General features: G+C 51.8%; 2 protein-coding genes across 2 annotated transcripts; both read right to left on the bottom strand.

The window, feature by feature from the left end:
• Positions 1–1,322: 1,322 nt before the first annotated feature.
• Positions 1,323–2,261, bottom strand: LOC128899848 (olfactory receptor 14A16-like). The gene has a single exon (XM_054179560.1). It carries the CDS (start codon positions 2,253–2,255, stop codon positions 1,323–1,325), a length of 933 nt encoding a protein of 310 aa, XP_054035535.1. The 5' UTR covers positions 2,256–2,261.
• An 11,272-nt stretch (positions 2,262–13,533) lies between these two features.
• Positions 13,534–14,373, bottom strand: LOC128899849 (olfactory receptor 14J1-like; the record flags this gene model as incomplete). Its single annotated transcript, XM_054179561.1, has 1 exon — positions 13,534–14,373. A coding segment is annotated over one exon (840 nt), but the record flags the coding sequence as incomplete, so codon positions are not given.
• Positions 14,374–19,359: the final 4,986 nt, after the last annotated feature.

Genomic DNA, 19,359 nt, shown 5'->3' with positions numbered 1-19,359 from the left:
AAAAATAAGATTATGAAACAATAAGTTGTTCAAGGATGGGAAAGGAGATTGCTACAGAAGATGTGAACACAAGAGACAGATGTGAGAACTGACAAGTAATCACAAGATTCTACGTGCAACCCATCCTTGGGAAAGGAACTGATTGTAACAACAGAGCTAAAATATATACAACCACAAGGACACAGCACGACACCAACCCGCGGGTGCTGACCAAAGGATTACACCATTGAAAGACCACCAGAAGGATGAACTAATTTAAACATACCCACCTTAGATGCATATGTATTAGGAGTAGAATATTTAAAGGGGAATTAGATTGTGTTTAGCATGCTTTGTTGGTGGAGAGCAGACTACCATACGCACACAGCGCTGCTTGCTTGCCTTTTATTGCCTTAAAATTGCTCTTTTCAAATTAAAATAGTATTTAATCAATGTTAATTGGCTTTGTCATTAATAACACAAATTCTACTGTGTGGGGGCCAGACTGCACTGCAATGGGCCCAGGGAATGCAGCCTGTACTGGAACAGGATCCAGTCTGTACTGGGAGGGGATGCAGTGTTTATTGAGACAAGGCCTAATGTGTATCTGCAGGGATGAAAGGGATCCTGTTTGGCCTGGGACAGGGCTCAGACTGTACTGGGAGGGCATGCAGATGTGCAGTTTGTACTGGGATGCAGATGGTACTGGGAAGGGAGCAAGGGGATCCATTCTGTACTGGAAAGGGACCCAGCCTACAGTGCTAGAGATCAGTAGGATCCACTTCATACTGGGATGAGGTCATATCTGTACTGGGAGGGGTTAAAGGAACCATGTTTAGACTGAGTCTATACTGGAAGGGGGTCAGGGTATCCAATTTGGACTCTGAGTAGGTGCAGTCTGTAATGGGACGGGGTCGGGGTATGAAGGCATGAAGAGACCTCCTGTTCTGATGGCAGTGCTGCTCTGGAGCACAGCTCTGTCCCACAAGCAGCCCTGGACTCTCCCTGCCTGCAGTCCCAGCACTGTCACACAGCAGCACAGTGCCCAAGCTGCCAGAGCACTCAGGCCTTGCCACAACACAGAGGCTCAGCAGGAGAGGGTGGAAGGGAAGAAAGAGCATCTGAGGACAGCCCAAGCTCTGGGACTCCCTGGCACTGCTGCTGTGCTGGGAGTCTGCCCCTCCACCTCTGCACACAGGCACTGCCCTGCAGCTCCACAGAAGCCTTGGCAGAAGGAACTCAGAGAAACAAATCCCTGCAGAGTCCTTTCTTGTGTTGAACACCCAGGGAGCACAGCTCCTCATGTCTACAGCCTCTGGGTCACACCACACAGGACCAAGAGTTTATTGATTCTGAAAGCATCCAGGGATCAGGTGGCTCAGGGCATCCTTGAGCTCCTGGTTCCTTAGGCTGTAGATGAGAGGGTTCACTGCTGGAGGCACCACTGAGTACAGAACTGACACTACCAAGTTCAGGGATGGGGAGGAGATGGAGGAGGGCTTCAGGCTGGCAAAGAATGTAGTGCTGACAAACAGGGAGACCACAGCCAGGTGAGGGAGGCAGGTGGCAAAGGCTTTGTGGCGTCCCTGCTGAGAGGGGATCCTCAGCACTGCCCTGAAGATCTGCACATAGGACACCACAATCAACACAAAACAGACAAAGAAAACACAGACACTGCCTACAATAAGCCAGAGTTCCCTGAGGTAGGATGTGGAGCAGGAGAGCTTGAGGATCTGGGGGATTTCACAGAAGAACTGCTCCAGAGCATTGCCCTGGCAGAGGGGCAGGGAAAATGTATTGGCTGTGTGCAGCAGAGCATAGAGAGCCCCACAGGCCCAGACAGCTGCTGCCAGGTGGAGACAAACTCTGCTGCCCAGGAGGGTCTCATAGTGCAGGGGTCTGCAGATGGCAACATAGCGATCGTAGGACATGGTGGTGAGGAGAAAATACTCTGCTGACATGAAAAAGAGAAAGAAAAATAGCTGTGAAGTACATCCTGCATAGGAGATGTCTCTGATGTCCCTCAGGGAATTGGCCATGGATTTGGGCAAAGTAGTGGAGATGGCACCAAGGTCAGTGAGGGCAAGGTTGAGGAGGAAGAAGTACATGGGGGTGTGGAGGTGGTGGTCCCAGGCTATGGTGGTGATGATGAGGCCATTGCCCAGCAGGGCAGCCAGGTAGATGGCCAGGAAGAGCCAGAAGTGCAGGAGCTGCAGCTGCCTTGTGCCTGTGAAGGGCAGGAGGAGGAAGTGGGTGATGGAGCTGCTGTTGGCCATCTGCTGCCTCTGGCCATGGAGACCTGTGCAAGGAGGGAAAGGCAGTGACAAGTTAGGGCACACTTCTCTCAGGCTTATCATAACCTCCCTCCCTGAGCTGCATGAGGAATGGATCAGTTCAGTCCCACCACTATCAAGCCCTGGCCAAGTTCATCATAGCTTCAAATGCATCAGGTACCCAGATTTGCCATGAAGAGTCCTCTGGTGTCAGAACAGAAAGTGACCAACAGCTCAATCCCGGAGTACAAGTCCCATGGAGAGGTGGAGAAACAGGGAGCAGGTCTGCAGTGCTGCAGAGACAGTGAAGGGAAGAGAGAAAAGCAAAGGGGCTGGGGGTGAAGCTGCCTTCTTCCCCAGCTCTCCTCACTGCTGCTCAGAGGTTAGAGCTGAAGGTCTTTGGTCCTCCTTCTGAGTGCACACTCCAGGAGCCTTCAGCTGAGCATCAGCTGCCAAGATTGAGATGCCTCCAGGAGCTACAGCTGCAGTGTCCTGCACCCACAGCCTCACCATGTCTGTGGCTGCATTCAGTTCTCCTGTACTGAGCTCTCAGCATCTTCTCAGTCCTGGCCACCTCGAAGATCTTGCTGCCTTCTTCATCTCCCTGAGATCCTCTGGCAGTGTCCTCAGCCCTGCTGTGCTGTGCAGAGGAGCTGCAGCAACCTCCAGCCCAGGAGCCTGGCCCAGCTTCACAGAACCAGCCCAAGGTATTTGAAGGAGCCCTCTGGTGGCTTTAGTGCCAAGTCCATGAACCTCAGAGACTCAGAAGATGATGAAACCTCTCCAGAAATCAAAGTCAGATTCAAACTCTGAAGTTTCTTCTACTCTTAATGGGTCCCAGTGAAGCATACTGGGAAAGGGTCCCCAGGGTCTGCTTAGAGCAGGAGACAGTGGATGCAAGGGAAGCATCACTGGAGGCACTGAAGCATCTCCAGGCTGTGGGGACAGCAGAGAACTTAGGCAGTGCTGACAGGTCAGGACAAGCAGCTAAAGGTAGCTCTGCTGCTGAGGAAACCTGGAGGGGTTTCATTGATCCAAAGGGCCAAGCCCTGACCCCCAGCCCCTGGCAAGGCAGATCCTGTCCCTCACCTGTGGCTCTGGGCTCTGCTGGGGACAGTGGAGAGTGAGGGTGAACAGTGACCAGGGTAGGACCTTGTCAGGTCTTGCTGTGGTTTGCTTGCAAAAAGACAACTCCTGCTGAAAAGGAATGAAATGTACCTTTAAAAATACTTTTTATCAGATGCTTTCTGCAATAAAAACCGCTCCAATTAGCTGCAGAAACCTTGGCAATAATTAGAGGTTCAGGTTCAGCAGTATTTAATGAGCCCCATGGAGTATTTGGGGCTGATTACATCATCCTTAGGTACTGCCAGGAGACTCTGCCAAGGTACTGCCAAGAAGCCTCTCAAGAAGTCCAAGGCAGAAGCAAACTCCAAAGTACCTTGAAGCACTTATTGGCCTCACTGAGGCTTGTTACTGCCAAAGGTTCCCCAGGGACTCGTTAGAGCAGCTTGTTAGAGGCCAGGATTGCAGGGAGACAAAGGCAAAGTACAGGGCAGAAAAACTTGCCTTTGGTCTAGGAAGCAGAAAGGCCAAGCCCTGAGCACTGCCCTTGGACTAGAAGAACCTCAAAGCCTCAAAGCCAAGTTTCTCCTCACAGGCCTTGGTGGCAGAGGCAAGTGCCAGAGCCAAGGGCACAAAGACCTTGGTCCTGTTGGGCCTCTCAGCCTTGCCAGAGCCCTTGGCCATCCTCACTGAAGCCTCTCCTACACTGTCCCATGCCTGCAGCTCTTTCCCTTCAGGCTGCTGACACCAATCTTGCTTCCCCACCCAGCTCTCCCCCTGCCATTTCCATTCCTTCCCTGAGCTGTCTCAGCTCTCCCTGCTGTTTTCTGACACCTCTGGATGACCTCATGCATAGCAGCTCTGCCCTTTGAGGGACATTTCTTTGGCCTCAACTCCACTCTGAACCTTCCAAGCTGCACTTTGTGGGGGTTTTGATCTCATCCCGCTCCCCAGAAGAGCTCCATCCTCTCTGAAACCACTCTTCAGCCATGTGCACACTGCTCTGGCAGTGCCCTGAGCCTGCATTCAGCAGGCTGAAGCAGCCTAGGTCCCTCAGCCTCTCCACAGAGATGTCAACCCCCATCCTGGCAGATCTCCTCTGCAGTTTCTCCAGTTCCTCCCTTCTGCATCAGACTGCAGAGCCCAACACCCAGACACCAAGCATCCAGATGTGGCCACAGCAGTGCCGAGTCTGGGGGAGGACAACCTCTGTGTCTGTGTGGCCACACTCCTCCTGCCACAGCCCAGCTGTAGCTGGCCTTCTTCACTATGTGCAGGGTTTGCTCCATCCCATGGCATATGGAATAGCTCCTCTCAGATGCTGTGGTGCTTTTCTGCCTTGGGCTGGGACACACCAGAACCTCCTTATGGTACAGAACTTGTGCTGGCTCCTCCTTCCTGCACAGTCCTGCTTTGTTCCCATCTCTCACCCATGTCTATGGATGTCCTTCCTCTCTGATCCATGGAAGCACGACAGCTTGTGTTCAGTGCTGTGCCCACTCCTCCTTCTGAGGCAAAGACCATGCCTGGAGCCATTCCCTCCTCAGCAGCTCTTTCTGCAACCTGTTTCACTCCTCCCTGGGAAGCTGATCCTGCACCTGCAGTCCTGTTCCAGAGGACTGGGAGAGCAGAGATCTTCACCAAGGCCTTTTCTTCTTCACTTTCTCCTAAGCAAGTGTGGTAGTTTGAGCCTTAACTGGAACTTAAGAGCTCAGATGGGGGAAGGCTGAGAGTCCCTCCCCCACTACCCCTTCTCCGTCCCAATAGAGAGGAAAAAAAAAAACAAGAAAGGGAAGGAGCAGATCCACCAAGAAAAAATCTGGAGTCACAGCCTCTTCACCCAAACTTGACAGGTGCTATTCGAATCCTCGATGCAAGTCCCTCTTTATCCTGGCTTTCTCTTTCTCAAGGCAGTCTCTCCCTCTCCGGTGCTGGTCAGTGTAGGTGGTGCTTGAACTGGGTGGGGTTGTGGAGAAGAATCAGGAATCAGTCTGTCTTTGAAAGGGAAAGAAAATTACCAGGAGAGGACTGTTGCTGTAGGGACATCAGGAACAGGTGCAGGTGAGATGACCCAGGAGCTCTCTGGGTTGGTGTGAAGTGTGTTCATGTTGAGTCCTGGATGCTAGGCTGGTATTAAGCTAGGAGGGAAAAACTTAAAAGAGCCTATAACTACTCACACAGTGACTATAATACATTGATGTGTATTGCCCCCTCTGAGTTCATCCCCTCTCAGCCAGAGTCACGTTCCGCTGTGGGATACACTGAATGTTGCCAGTTTCTAACATAACCCAGTATGTGTGACCAGGACCCTCAGCAGAGACCACCCCTTGGGTTGGTTTGCCCCCACCAGCAGCAGGGAAAACCCACACTGACTTCCCCAGCAGGTTCTTCTCAGCAATCACAGGAACTCCATCTCCATCCACTGTTTGCAGCAGGTCAGACTGGCAGGACCAGCTGGGTTCACAGCTCCTCTGCTGGTCACTAACCAAGTGGCTTGAGCTAGGTGCTTTTCCCAGTTCCTAAAGGTTCCACCCCCCATGGCTTTTAGGGTGGTCTTTAGCAAGCCAGTGTAGCGCTTGACCTTCCCCACAGCTGGTGCATGGTATGGGATGTGGTAGATCCACTCAATCCCATGTTCCTTTGCCCAGTCCCTTAGGAGATGGTTCTTGAAGTAGCTTCCATTGTCCCATTCAATCCTCCTGGGGGTGCTGTGTCTCCACAGGACGTGTCTCTCTAGGCCCAGGATGGTGTTGTAGGCAGTGGCATGAGGTGCTGGGTAGGTTTCCAGCCACCCTGGACTTGCCTTCACCATGGTCAGTAGGTGCTGTTTGCCGCTGTGAGACCAAGGCAGAGTGATGTAGTCAATCTGCCAGGCCTCTCCGTACTTCTATTTCCACCATCTCCCCCCATACCACAGAGGCTTCATGCGCTTGGCCTGCTTGATGGCAGCACAGATGTCACCCTCATGGATACCCTGTGAGATGGCCTCCAGAGAGATGTCCACGGATCTGTCCCCAGCCCACTGGTATGTGGCATCTCTCCCTTGGTGGCCAGAAGTGTCCTGGGCCCAGTGAGCTAAGAACAGCTCACCCTTGTGTTCCCAGGCCAAGGCTATTTGGGAGATTTTAGCAGCCAGATCTGCTTGGTGGTTGTGCTTGTGCTCCTCTGTGGCTCTGCTCTTGGGGATGTGTGCAGCCATGTGCTGCACCTTTATTGGCAGCCTGTCCAGGTGGGCAGCGATGTCTTGCCACAGGTCAGCAGCCCAAACAGGCTTCCCTTTTCTCTGCCACCCGTTCCTCCTCCATTCCTTCAGCCACCCACACAAGGCATTGGCTACCATCCAGGAGTCAGTGTAGAGGTACAGCACTGGCCAGTTCTCTCGTTCTGCCACATTCAGGGCCAGCTGGACAGCTTTTCCCTCTGCGTGCTGACTGGATTCACCTTCTCCATCCCTTGCTTCTGCCACTTGCCTTGTCGAGCTCCAGACAGCTGCCTTCCATCTCCGCTTGCTGCCTACAAGCCGGCAGGACCCATCTGTAAATAGAGCATAGCCCTTCTCATGGTCAGGGAGATCATTGTATGGGGGAGCCTCCTCAGCACAGCTCACTGTCTGCTCTGGTGGCATTCCCAAGTCAGCATCCTCTGGCCACTTGCTGATCACTTCCACTATGGCAGGGCGTTCGAAGCTCCCCATCCGAGCTCGCTGAGTTACCAGGGCCATCCCCTTCCTCCAGGTGGCATCTGTGGCATGATGTGGGGTTGAGCCTCTCCCTTGGAACATCCAGGTCAGGACTGGAAGCCTTGGAGCTAGAAATAGAAGTGATTCAGTCCCAGTTACCTTAAAGGCAGCCTGGCTCAGGCAGCTAGGATTTCCTTCTCTGTCACGGTGTAGTTGGCCTCGGAGCCTTTGTAGCCCTTCGTCCAGAAACCTAGGGGCCTGCCCCTGGTTTCACCAGGAGCCTTCTGCCACAAGCTCCATGTAGGACCATTCTCACTGGGCTCCACCTTTCTCTAAGGGTGAGTGAGCCTTGCTGATCACCTTCTGGCTCTCCAGTTGTCAAATCAGTTGGTGTATGGGGTGCAGAGAGTCTCTGTTGGTCCTGGATTGCCTGTGATGTAATCTGCAAGAGCCAAGAGGGAAAATCAAATCCTACCTCTTATGACTGCCCACTACGGAGGGCTCATCTGACAGCTCGGGCATGGTGGACAGCTGTTCTTTGCCTGCGGTCTCTACAGCTGCTCCCCCAAACACCCACTTGTGCCCCCTAGGGTCCTTGAAGCATCCCTCCCGCAGAAAGTCAATGCCAAGAATGCAAGGTGCATCTGGACCAGTCACTAGGTTGTGCTTTCCCCATTCATTCCCGGTCAGGCTTCTCTCAGCCTGCAGTACAGTCAGGTCTTGTGAGCCCCCTGTGACTCCCTGAATGCTTATGGGCTCAGCCCCTTTGTAGCTCGATGGTACCAGGGTGCATGGGACCCCTGTGTCCACCAGAGCTGGGTACTTCTGGGTTTCTGAAGTGCCAGGCCATTTCACAGAGACATCCCAGGACACTCTGTTGTCCCTGGCCTCCACCTGGCTGGAGGTGGGGCACCTCTAATGTTGGCAGGGATGCCTACACTTGTCACAGGGTCCTGTGTTGCTAGGGGAAGGGTCTCTTGAGTGAGAGGGACCCCTCCAGGAACCTGGGGCAGCCCTTCTCCTGGACAAGTTATCCCCAGTGTGGCCACCTTGCAGTTCCTGCACTCTGTTCCAGAGGGCAGAGGTGGGTTGGCCATGCCAGGTGTCCATGTCCTCTCCATGGTCACAGAGGATCCTCCACAGAGTCCCCCTTGACATCCCCCCAATTGGCTTGGGCTGATCTCCTAGGGGAAGGTTGCCTGTTCCTGATGGCTGAAACCTGGACCCATTCTGAAGGAGAAGGGGAAAGGAGGCATCGCTCCCCTTTTTCAGTTCAGACATGGAGGTCTTGATCTCTTTGACAGTGTCTTTAGCCATAGTTTCTATGGCTGAGATGAGGGGTTTCTGATTTACACTGTCCTCATATTCCCTTAAATCATTGGCAAACTCACAGACAGTTTTAGGACTTCCATCCTGTCCACTCAGGAGTATCCCTCCTAATGTGGGAGCATGTTTGTGAGGGGCACCCTGGGTGAGTTTCTTTACAAAAGGCCATCTCATGGGCACCTCATCTGGGTCCAAAGGGAGCTGGTCATCCCCTTAAATTATTTCCAGCACAGCCATCTGTCTCAGATACCCAATGCCCTGTTCCATAGTTGTCCATCTAACTGGGGCCCAGGGCAGGTCATCTCTTGAGCGTTACCGGCTCTTGATGGCATTGAGGATCCAGGCCCAGAGAGTGTGTGTTCCATTGAGTTTGGCTAACTCTTTGTCCAGACCAGCACCACGAGTCAGGGAGCCTAAAAGCTTTGCCTCCTTGTTATCCAGGTCCACTGTGTCCACCCCCATGTCCCAACATCTCAGGGCCCAGCTTAGTATTGGCTCACCCTCTTTCCTTGCATAATCCAGACAAGTTTGCCTTAATTCCTTTCTGGGCAGAGATGTAATAGTTATTGTTTCCTACTCTGAGTCATCCTCATCCACTGCTGGGTTCTGCGAGGTGCTAGGCCCCGCCAATGTGCCTTTCTCACCATCCCTGCTTGGAGATGATTTTTGCCTTCTTTTCCTGTGTGTGGTGACAGGTGCTACAGAGACTGCATGGGCAGGAGCATCAGGGTTTAAGTGTGGAACTGCTGGTGGTGGGGCAAACCCTTGTGCCTGGGGCTCAGGCAGAGATCTGGCACACTCACTACAACCTGACCCCTCCCTCTTTGTCTTTACACAGTGCTTGAAGTGCTCACAGCAGACACGCCCCTGGTTGTTAAACTTTACAAAAGACTGCCTTATCCCTCTGCAAAGAGCTCTTAATGGGTTAGCTCTTCCCCCACCCAACATGGTCACAGCAAATGCCCCTATAAGGATTATATTTAAGCACATAGAGCATATAGCAATGTAAGGCACTTTTCCACCACAGACTTTTTTATCTACACCGTTGGTTTCGTAGCTGGCTTCACGAAAATTTCCTGTGTTAGAGAAGTTATCAGTGGCAGTAAAATTCAAGGAATTCAGGAGGTCCATGCCCAGCTGCATTGGTAAAGTTTTTATCCAGTCGAGCAGCATCTCTCTCATTAACCACACCACATGGTAAGTTATCAATTTGTACATATGGGTTTAGCCAGATTTAGCGACGATGGAGACTGGAATCAATACAGCTGATCAATATGATCTAGTATTGTCCCTTTATTGTTTCAGCATTATTCGATTATAATGCAAGCATAGTACAGAGCAGACAGTAGAGCTGACAGGCTAGTAAGAAGTGCATAGAGGAAAGTGCCTAGAAGAATGTGCACAGTAAGAAAACCTTTACAACTTATATCAACTCGGAGGGCATTGCTGGCACGGCTTCATTGGCCCCTCATGAGTGACCACACACTATTGCTATAGATTATTGGTTAAACCAGTAATAACATGCAAGATTGTTGATGCACGTGTGCGTCCTGTTATTCTGAGATAACTCTCTGTGTTTATAGCTACCGGTGTCCTGCTTTGGTTACACGGTGCAGGCACAGCACTATTCTGCTATGCTGCTAGCTACTTCTGCACCCGTGCTGGACACGGCCTACCACCATGTCAGGCTCTAGGCCTACACTGCCAGATTGCTCACACTGCTTATTGCAACCATTACCACATATGGGTCCAAAAGCTCCAGCCAAAAACCCATGCAAAAGCTTGGAACATCAGATGCTTCAAAATTTACATCTCTACTTCCAATCCTTTTCTTTCAAACAAAGTATTACTTTGCACAGGGAATATTAATATCCAAACCCCACGTTGGAGCACCAAAATACTGTGGTGGTTTGAGCCTTAACTGGGATTTAAGAGCTTAGATGGGGTCAAGGCTGAGAATCCCTCCCCGGTTGCCCCCTCCTCTCTCTTGATTGAGAGGGATAAAAAATGGAAGGAGTAAATCTACCAAGTAGTAATTTGGAGTTGGTTTGGAAGTAGAGAGGTAAAAATAATTTCTTTAAACTATATATACCTATAATTATAACTCTTTCTATATATATATATATAAAACAATAACAGGAAGGGTTCACAAGGGTAAGGAACAAGGATGGATGGGGAAAGTATGTGTACTTTGGAGTCCTTTGAAGAAGGGTGGATCACAGAATCACAGAATCACCAAGGTTGGAAGAGACCTCAAAGATCATCAAGCCCAATCTGTCACCATAGACCTCATGACTAGACCATGGCACCAAATGCCACGTCCAATCCCCTCTTGAACACTTCCAGGGATGGTGACTCCACCACCTCCCTGGGCAGCCCATTCCAATGGCTATCAACTCTCAGTGAAGAACTTTCTCCTCACCTTGAGCCTAAACTTCCCCTGGCACAGCTTGAGACTGTGTCCTCTTGTTCTGGTGCTGGTAAGCAGGGGATGTAACAGAGAGGAGGACCAGACCTGACCATGTGGCAGAGAAGCAGGAAGCCAGCAGCAATCCTCTCATCCAGGTGAAGCAGAAGCCAAAGAGAGAGAAAATGGCTGCAGTCTCATCCATTTTATAGGCTTGCTGGACAGGGTGGGGGAGTGGAACAGACTAACTCAGTTCCCCACGGGGGGAACCCCCTCCAGGGAGACCAAGGCTCTCACAAGCCCTCCCCCGCCCCCGGCATTCATGATGGACGTAACCCATCACCAGTTCGTACCTGGAGGGGGTCCCAGTCTGAACTGAGATGGCATCAGGGGATCAGTTTGCAGGGATGGGTCCTGGTCTGTGCTGGGATGGAATCAGGATTTCAGGAGAAGCACTTTGTACTGGGATGAGACTCAGACTGTTCTGGGAGACGGCAATGGGATCCCATTTGGACCAGGATCAGGCCACAGCTGCACTGGGATCAGGATATCCACTTTGTGCTGTGCTGGGTGCAGCTGGGGCTGGGAAGGGGTCCAAGGGATGCACTTTGTATTGGCACAGGAAGCTGTATGGGAGATGTCAAAGTGATGCAGCTTGTGCTGGGATAAGACCACATCTGAGCTGGGAGGGGTTGAAGAGATGCAGTTTGTGTTGAGATGTGACCAGGTCTGTGCTAGGAGGTGCTAAAAGGTTCCCAATTGTACTATGTGGGGACCAGACTGTACTGGAATGTGCCCAGGGAATGCAGCTTGTACTGGGAGAGGGTCCAGGCTGTTCTGGGAGGGCATAAGGGGTTCCAGGTTTTATTTGGACAAGGCCTAATGTGTACCTGGAGGGATTAAAGGGATCCTGTTTGCACTGGGACAGGGACCAGACTGCACTGGGAGGGCATGAGGGTGTGCAGTTTTGTACTGGGATGGATGCATTCAGTACTGGGAAGGGAGCCAGGGGATGCATTCTGTACTGGGATGAGCCCCAGGCTGAAGTGCTAAAGAACAGTATGATCCAGTTTGTATTAGGATGAGGCCACATCTGTACGGGGAGAGGTTAAAGGAACCATGTTTGGACTGAGTCTAAACTGGAAGGGGGTCAGGGTATGCAGCATGGAAGGAACTCAGAGAAACAACTCTGTGGTGAAGAGGTTATTATGAATTATGAAATATGAATTATGAAAATATTTTTATTAATTATCAAATTATTAATAACTGATGAATCACCAACTTATATACATGTTCTAGTGCACATTCGTGAAATAGATTCCACAAATGGCTTAGTGTTATGATTAGAACTTAATTGAACTAATTACAAATTATTTCTATGTTTATATACAAGAAGGGTGCAGTTCCACTGCTTGGCCACTAGATGGCGACTCGGCGGAACACGGGTGGCTTCTCTCTCTCTGCGGCAGTGGAGAGGAAATGGAACCTGGGCTTAGCTAGTAAGCAGGGTTCCCTTCACAGGACTTGGCAAGTTCCCTCCAGACGATAGGCAGTGGTCCTGGTGGAATCGGCCAGTGGGGCTGGTAGGGCTGGTCCCGGGACGGGGTCGGCCCTCAGAGTCAGCATGGTAGGGCAGGGCAATGGTTGCCGGTAGGCAGGCTCGGAGGCTTCCGATCGGCAAGGCTGCAGGTGGGGCGGACCCGGCAGGGATCGGCCCGACTATGGCAGATTCCCGGGGCTGAGGGACACAGCCTCGGAGACAGAATGCGATTGCGTTAGGCGGCGGCTCCTCTCATTTACTGAGCTTAAAGGAACAGCAGGACACTCGGAGCGGTCCCGGGGTTCGGTGCAGTATAAGCACGAACGATACTTTAGTATTCCCTGAAGTTTAACAGGGCTCAGAGCAGCACACGTGGCGCTCTTCTCTCCCGCTACGGCAGGGCTAGGCAATTGCAGACTCGGTCTCTATCAAGTCCCTTCTCCCCGGCAACTGGGCAGGTCTTACCCTCGGGGGTTGGTCCAGTCCTCTGGTGACACGGGGAGCTCTCCCGGTCAGTACGACTGGCTGTAGCAACGCTGGGCTCCTCGGCTCAGCGCAGCGTCCTGCCTCTGTGGAAATGATCTTCCAATGCTTCTAACGATGCAGAGGCTTTAGTATGCGTGCATGTATATAACAGAAGCCAAACAACGATAAACTCAATGGCCAGAGGCTGCAGCTCGGAGTTACACTCTCGAGCAAGCATAGAGACAAAGTGGAAGAGGGGGCAACTTGTTTACCAGCTGGGGTAATACTTATAGAGTTCCTTGAGGCTGGGTTTGACCAATGGGCACTCTCATAAACAACTGGCTTCAGCCTATGGGAAAGCATGAAGCTAGAATTCTACCATATTTGGTGTTTGCCACGAGCCCAGCATGCACTGGGTGCGTGTTGGCCTGGCTAATGCCTTGGCTTTTGTCTTCCTCCTGAAGGAGAGGGAGCTTGCCCACATGCTGGGACAAGATTCAGTATCTGGGCATAATGTACCTTCACCACAAACTCCCAGTGAGGTCCTTTATTGTGTTGAACACCCAGGGAGCACAGCTCCTCATGTCTGCAGCCTCTGGGTCAAACCAGACAGGACAGCACTGAAGCAGACATGGTCTGAAGAAAGACATTTGTATGGGAACAACATTCTCACAATGGGAACAGCCCCGGCAGCAGCCACAACTCCAGCAGCCAGGCTGGGCCTGCACTGAATGACATCAGATCTGCTCTGCAGGAGAAGACAAAGAGTTTATTGCTTCTGAAAGCATCCAGGGATCAGTTTGCTCAGGGCAGCCTTCAGCTCCTGGTTCCTCAGGCTGTAGATGAGAGGGTTCACTGATGGAGGCACCACTGAGTACAGAACTGACACTACCAAGTTCAGGGATGGGGAAGAGATGGAGGAGGGCTTCAGGTAGGCAATGGAGCCAGTGGTGATAAACAGGGAGACCACAGCCAGGTGAGGGAGGCAGGTGGCAAAGGCTTTGTGGCGTCCCTGCTGAGAGGGGATCCTCAGCACTGCCCTGAAGATCTGCACATAGGACACCACAATCAACACAAAACAGACAAAGACTAAAGAGACAGTGAACACAAGAAGCCAAAGTTCCCTGAGGTAGGATGTGGAGCAGGAGAGCTTGAGGATCTGGGGGATTTCACAGAAGAACTGGTCCACAGCATTGCCCTGGCAGAGGGGCAGGGAAAATGTATTGGCTGTGTGCAGCAGAGCATTGAGTGCCCCACAGGCCCAGGCAGCTACTGCCAGGTGGAGACAAACTCTGCTGCCCAGGAGGGTCTCATAGTGCAGGGGTCTGCAGATGGCAACGTAGCGATCGTAGGACATGGTGGTGAGGAGAAAAACCTCTGCTGAAAGCAGAAAGAGGATAAAAAAGACTTGTACAGCACATCCTGCATAGGAGATGTCCCTGGTGTCCCTCAGGGAATTGTCCATGAACTTGGGGACAGTGGTGGAGATGGCACCCAGGTCAAGGAGAGCGAGGTTGAGGAGGAAGAAGTACATGGGGGTGTGGAGGTGGTGGTCCCAGGCTATGGTGGTGATGATGAGGCCATTGCCCAGCAGGGCAGCCAGGTAGATGGCCAGGAAGAGGCAGAAGTGCAGGAGCTGCAGGTGCCCTGTGCCTGGGAATGGCAGGAGGAGGAAGTGGGTGATGGAGCTGCTGTTGGACATCTTCTGCCTGTGGCCATGGAGACCTGTCCAAGGAGGGAAAGGCAGTGACAAGTTAGGGCACACTTCCCTCTGATATCAAAGATTGCAGTGCTCATAGAACACCTCCTGCCTGAGCTGCAGGAGGAATGGATCAGCTCATTCCCCACCACACCCAACCTGTGGGATGTTCAGCACAACTTCAAACGCAGCAAGGACAAAGAATTGCCATGAAGCAACCTCTGGGGCAGGAGTACTAGAGTCGGTGTCAGAACACAAAGTGACCACATCCCAACAGCAATGCCACAGAGCAAGAGTCCTGTGGATGCATAGAGAACCAGGGAACAGCTCTGCAGTGCTCCAGAGACAATGAAGGGAAGAGAAAAGCGCAGAGGGTCTTGGGGTGAAGACTTCTCCTTCCCAGAGCTAGCTCTCTGCAGCTCACAGGATGGAACTGAAGAGCTTTTGTCCTCCTGTGTGCACACTCCAGGAGCCTTAGGATGAATGTCAGCTGCCAAGGTTGTGAGTCATGACCTGGAGCCCATAGCTTTGAGGGCACTGCCTCTGCTGGGTAGAAGAGGAGAGCAAAAAGTTACGTAGGGAAATGTGTCTGCAGTGCAGAGAATGGCACAGAGGGGCCTGATCCCCCTTGCCAGGGCATCTCTGCCACCAGATCCCTCTCTCTCCATGCACAAGTGCCTCTCCCTCTCCCTGCCAGGAACTGCTTCTCTGCGCCCATCTCTCTTCCCCATCCCTGCTAGGCTCTGCCCTGCAGACCCCTACCAGCAGTAGGACATTTCACAGGGGCAGCTATGGGTGTGCAGGGCTCAGGAGCAGCTTGAAGGCTAATGAGAGTCTTCTGGAGAGTGGAGAAACAAACTCTAAACTCTAGTCTCACACTGCCCACCCAGCACACCAAGGTGATCAACATTCAAAACCAAGGCTCCTTCCCTTACAGGAAAATGCTTCCTTGATCTTGTTCTTGAAAACCCTCTCAGAAATGCCCAGGCAGGAACTAGGACTGTGAGCAGCTTGGGCCAACACAGCTCCCTCCCCACAGCAGAAGGACCCTGCCCTGCCCTGCCCTGCCCTGCCAGGGCTGTCTCCTGCCACTCACACCTTCTCCCCACAGTATTGTGTGGAGCTCCCTGGGCATGCTGAGAGCTGAGCCTGGCAGGCAGCAGAGTCCCTGCCCCAGCACACAGCCCCTGGCCTGCAGGGACCCTGCTCTGAAGGACAGCCCTGACAAACCCCTGCCTGCACCCCAGGGCTCCACAGCTCTTCAGAAAAGCCTGAAAAGAGCCTCTGCACAGGAAGATCTCCTTCCAGCCCCCACCAGCTGTGGCTGTGCCAGCTTTAGGAGATGCCTCCAGGAGCTGCACCTGCACTGCCCTGCCCCCACAGACTCACCGTGTCAGTGACTGCAGTGACTTCTCCTCCTGTCAGCTCTCAGTCACCCTCCTGGACACCTCCAAGCTCTTTCTGCCTTCTTCATCTCCCTGAGATCCACTGGCAATGCCCTCAGCCCTGCTGTGCAGAGCAGAGGAGCTGCTCCTGGGCACAGCTGACACTTTTCATTGCTGCCTACTTTCCAGCAGCAACCTCCAGCCACAGAGCTCAGCCCAGCTGAGCAGCAGAGGACCAACCCAAGGGCATTTTAATGACCCTCTGGTGGCTTTGGTGCCAGGTAAACATCAGATACTGAGAGGAAGATGATGAAACCTCTCCAGAAGTTGAAGTCACTTTCAAACTCTGAAGTTTCTTCTCTTGTTGATGGGTCCCAGTGAGGACACTGCTGGGAAAGTGTCTGCAGGCTGTGGTTGGAGCAGAGAACTGGAGGCAGTGCTGAGAGGTCAGGACAAGCAGAGCAAGATGTCTCTGATGCTGATTAAACCTACAGAGGTTTCATTAATGCAAAGGGTCAAGCCCTGACTCCTGGCTCCTGGACAGGCAGATTCTGTCCCTCACTCACCCCTCAGGGCTCTTTCTGAAGCAGTGAGATGTGGAGAGGACCAATGTCAAGAGCAGGCCTATGGCACAACCCCTCCCAGGCTCCTGAGGATGGACAAGGAGGCTATGAGGCCCCAGGGCTGGAAGGAGGAGTTGTCTCCTCAGAGGCATCAGTGGCACAGACCACAGCCAGAACCCAAGGCAGGAAGAGCTTGGCTCTGCCAGGAGCCTTTCAGCTCTTGCACAGCCCTCTGTCATCTGCCCCTCAGGCTGTCCTCTGCTGCTGCATCAGCTGAGCCTCTTTCCCTGCAGGCTGGAGTCACCCACCCAGCTGCCCCACCTTGCGGGCACCTTCCTTTGCTGCTCTCTCTCCATCCTCCCTGGCTCTTGCTTGGAATATCGAGTCTTAAGCTCATCCAGGGTGCTGCTGGGTGACATCTTGCACCACAGCACTGCCCTGGCAGTGACATTTCTTCCTCCTCATATCCAGCCTGGACCTCTCCTGCTCCACTTTGTGGCTTTATTTCTTTCTCCTGCTGCTCTTCACTAGTCAGGGAATCTTCTCATGTCTCCAAGCACTCTCAAGCTGTTCCTCCACTCTCCTCCTTCTCCACACCACTGGGCTCAGGGGCTTCAGCCACTACCTAGTGTTCATATGTCAGATGCCTCCAAATCCCTGGTCAAAGGACAGTGACTTTAAACTGAAAGAAGGGAGAGCTAGATCAGATAGAAGGAGGAAATATTTTGTGGTGAGGATGGCAGGACACTGGAAGAGGTTACCCAGAGAAAGGGAGAAGAGAAGTTTCCTAGGAGATCTTATTGTGGCCTTCCAGTATCTGAAGGAGGCTACAAGAAAGCTGGGGAGGGACTTTGAGGGTGTCAGGGAGTGATAGGACTGGGGGGAATGGAGCAAAGCTAGGAATGGGTAGATTCAGATTGGATGTTAGGAAGAAGTTCTTCCCCATGAGGGTGATGAGACACTAGCACAGGTTGCCCAGGGAGGTGGTAGAAGCCTCATCCCTGGAGGTTTTTAAGGCCAGGCTGGATGTGGCTCTGAGCAACTTGCTCTAGTGTGAGGTGTTCCTGCCCATAGCAGGGAGATTGGAGCTGGGTGACCCTTGTGCTCCCTTCCAACCTTGACAATTCTATGATTCCTTATCCCTTGAAGTGTCCAGGATCAGGAACTCTGAGCAACCTGAACTGGTGGAAGATGTCCTTCCTCATGGTCATGGGTTTGGATTTGTTGCTCTTTTAGGTCCCTTCCAACCCAAACCGTTCCAGGATTCTTTAATTCTAATATCCCCAAGGCCTTCTCCACAGGGCTGCAGATACCTACAGATACCAGGGAGGTGCTTTCATCTAGCCTAGCCCCTAGCAGCCTGACAACAAAGAAAGAGTTGCCATTTTTAGGACATGAATGGCCAGGGCTTTGGAGAAACAAGTCAGAGCCCAAGTGCACCTCACTCAGAAGAGGAAAGCCACACTGAGTTTTACTGAAGCAGGAGGATAATTTGACACAGTTAATGAAGCTGATGGACTTCAGCAAGGTGTAAGACAGATGCAAACAGGTTCAGTTTGGTGTCAAGGCTCACTCTGTTGCTTACAACATGGATGAAATACACAAAATTCTCTGGATTTGGGGTGGGATTAGAATGATTGTGACAGGAAAATCTCCTTGGGGCTGGGATGGAATGATTTTACAGAGAGATTGGGAGAGAAGGGGGTCAGGGAAGCTCTCCTGTTGAGTCACAGCATTCAGCATGGACCCTCCTCTGCAGAGAGAAGTGCAAGTGGGTTTAGACCCAATCCTAGTGCCAGACTTGGTCCCTGGTTTATGACACAGAGTTTGGGTGCAGGGATTTCAGGGGCAGAGCTTTCCCAAGGCACTGTGGCTTCTGCAGAACTTGAAGGCAGCAGCAGCAGTTTAAAACTCCTTCAACAGTTCTGGTGAATCATGAGCTCAGGCTGTGTGGATTTTACAGCAGCACTGAAGTCACACCCCAACAGCCCTGTGTCCTAGCTGTGCTGTGAGACCCCAGCCTGCCTTTGAATGAGGCCATTGGTCCTGAGGATAAGATAAGGTATGGAACACAATGATGGGTTACACCCATCCTGAAAGCAGGGGGAGAGGGGTTGTGAGAGCCCTTCCCCCCCTGGATGGGGGTTTTCTCCCCAGGAAACTGAGTTAGTCTGTTCCACTCCCCCTCCCTGTCCAGCATAACTATGAAGGGGAGGGTACAGTGACCACTGGGGGCTCTTTTGCTTCTGCCTCACCAGGAAGAGAGCACTAAGAGAGTCACTGCTGGCTTCCTGCTTCTCTGCCACGTGGTCAGGCCTGGTCTTTCTCCCTGCTGCATCCATATCTCTCCAAAGGACTGTTGGTTTTGTATCTCCTTATCCATCCTTGTCCTTACACTTGTGAACCCTTCCTGTTATTGATATATATATTTATATTAAAGAAAATTTTACTTCTCTGCTTCCAAACTCACTCCAAATTATTTCTCAGTAGATTTACCTCCTTCCTTTTGCTTTATCCCCATTTCTTTCCTTTTCTTTTCCCATTCTCTTATCCCTCCCTATTATTTTCCCTTTCCTTTTTCTCTATATAAGGAAAGAGGAAGGGGAGGGATTCTCAGTCTTGCCCCCATCTGAGCTCTTCAATCCCAGCTAAGGTGCAAATCACCACAATTTTTGGCACTCCAATGTGGGGCTTGGAAATTAACCTTCTCTTTGGAAAGTAATACTTTGTCTGAAAGAAAAGGATTGGAAGCAGAAATGTCAGTTTTGAAGCATCTGATGTTCCAAGCTTTTGCATGGGTGTTGGGCTGGAGCTTTTGGACCCATATCTACAAATTAATAACTTACCATGTGGTGTGGTTAATGATAGAGATGCTGCTCAACTGGATAAAATCTTTACCAATGCAGCTGGGCATGGACCTCCTGAATGCTTTGAATTGTACTGGCAGTGGTAACTTCTCTAACATAGGAAATTTTCCT

Source organism: Dryobates pubescens, unplaced genomic scaffold, assembly GCF_014839835.1.
Source record: "Dryobates pubescens isolate bDryPub1 unplaced genomic scaffold, bDryPub1.pri scaffold_82_arrow_ctg1, whole genome shotgun sequence".
NCBI classification, from domain to species: domain Eukaryota; kingdom Metazoa; phylum Chordata; class Aves; order Piciformes; family Picidae; genus Dryobates; species Dryobates pubescens.
This window is presented reverse-complemented; position numbering and strand designations above follow the sequence as displayed.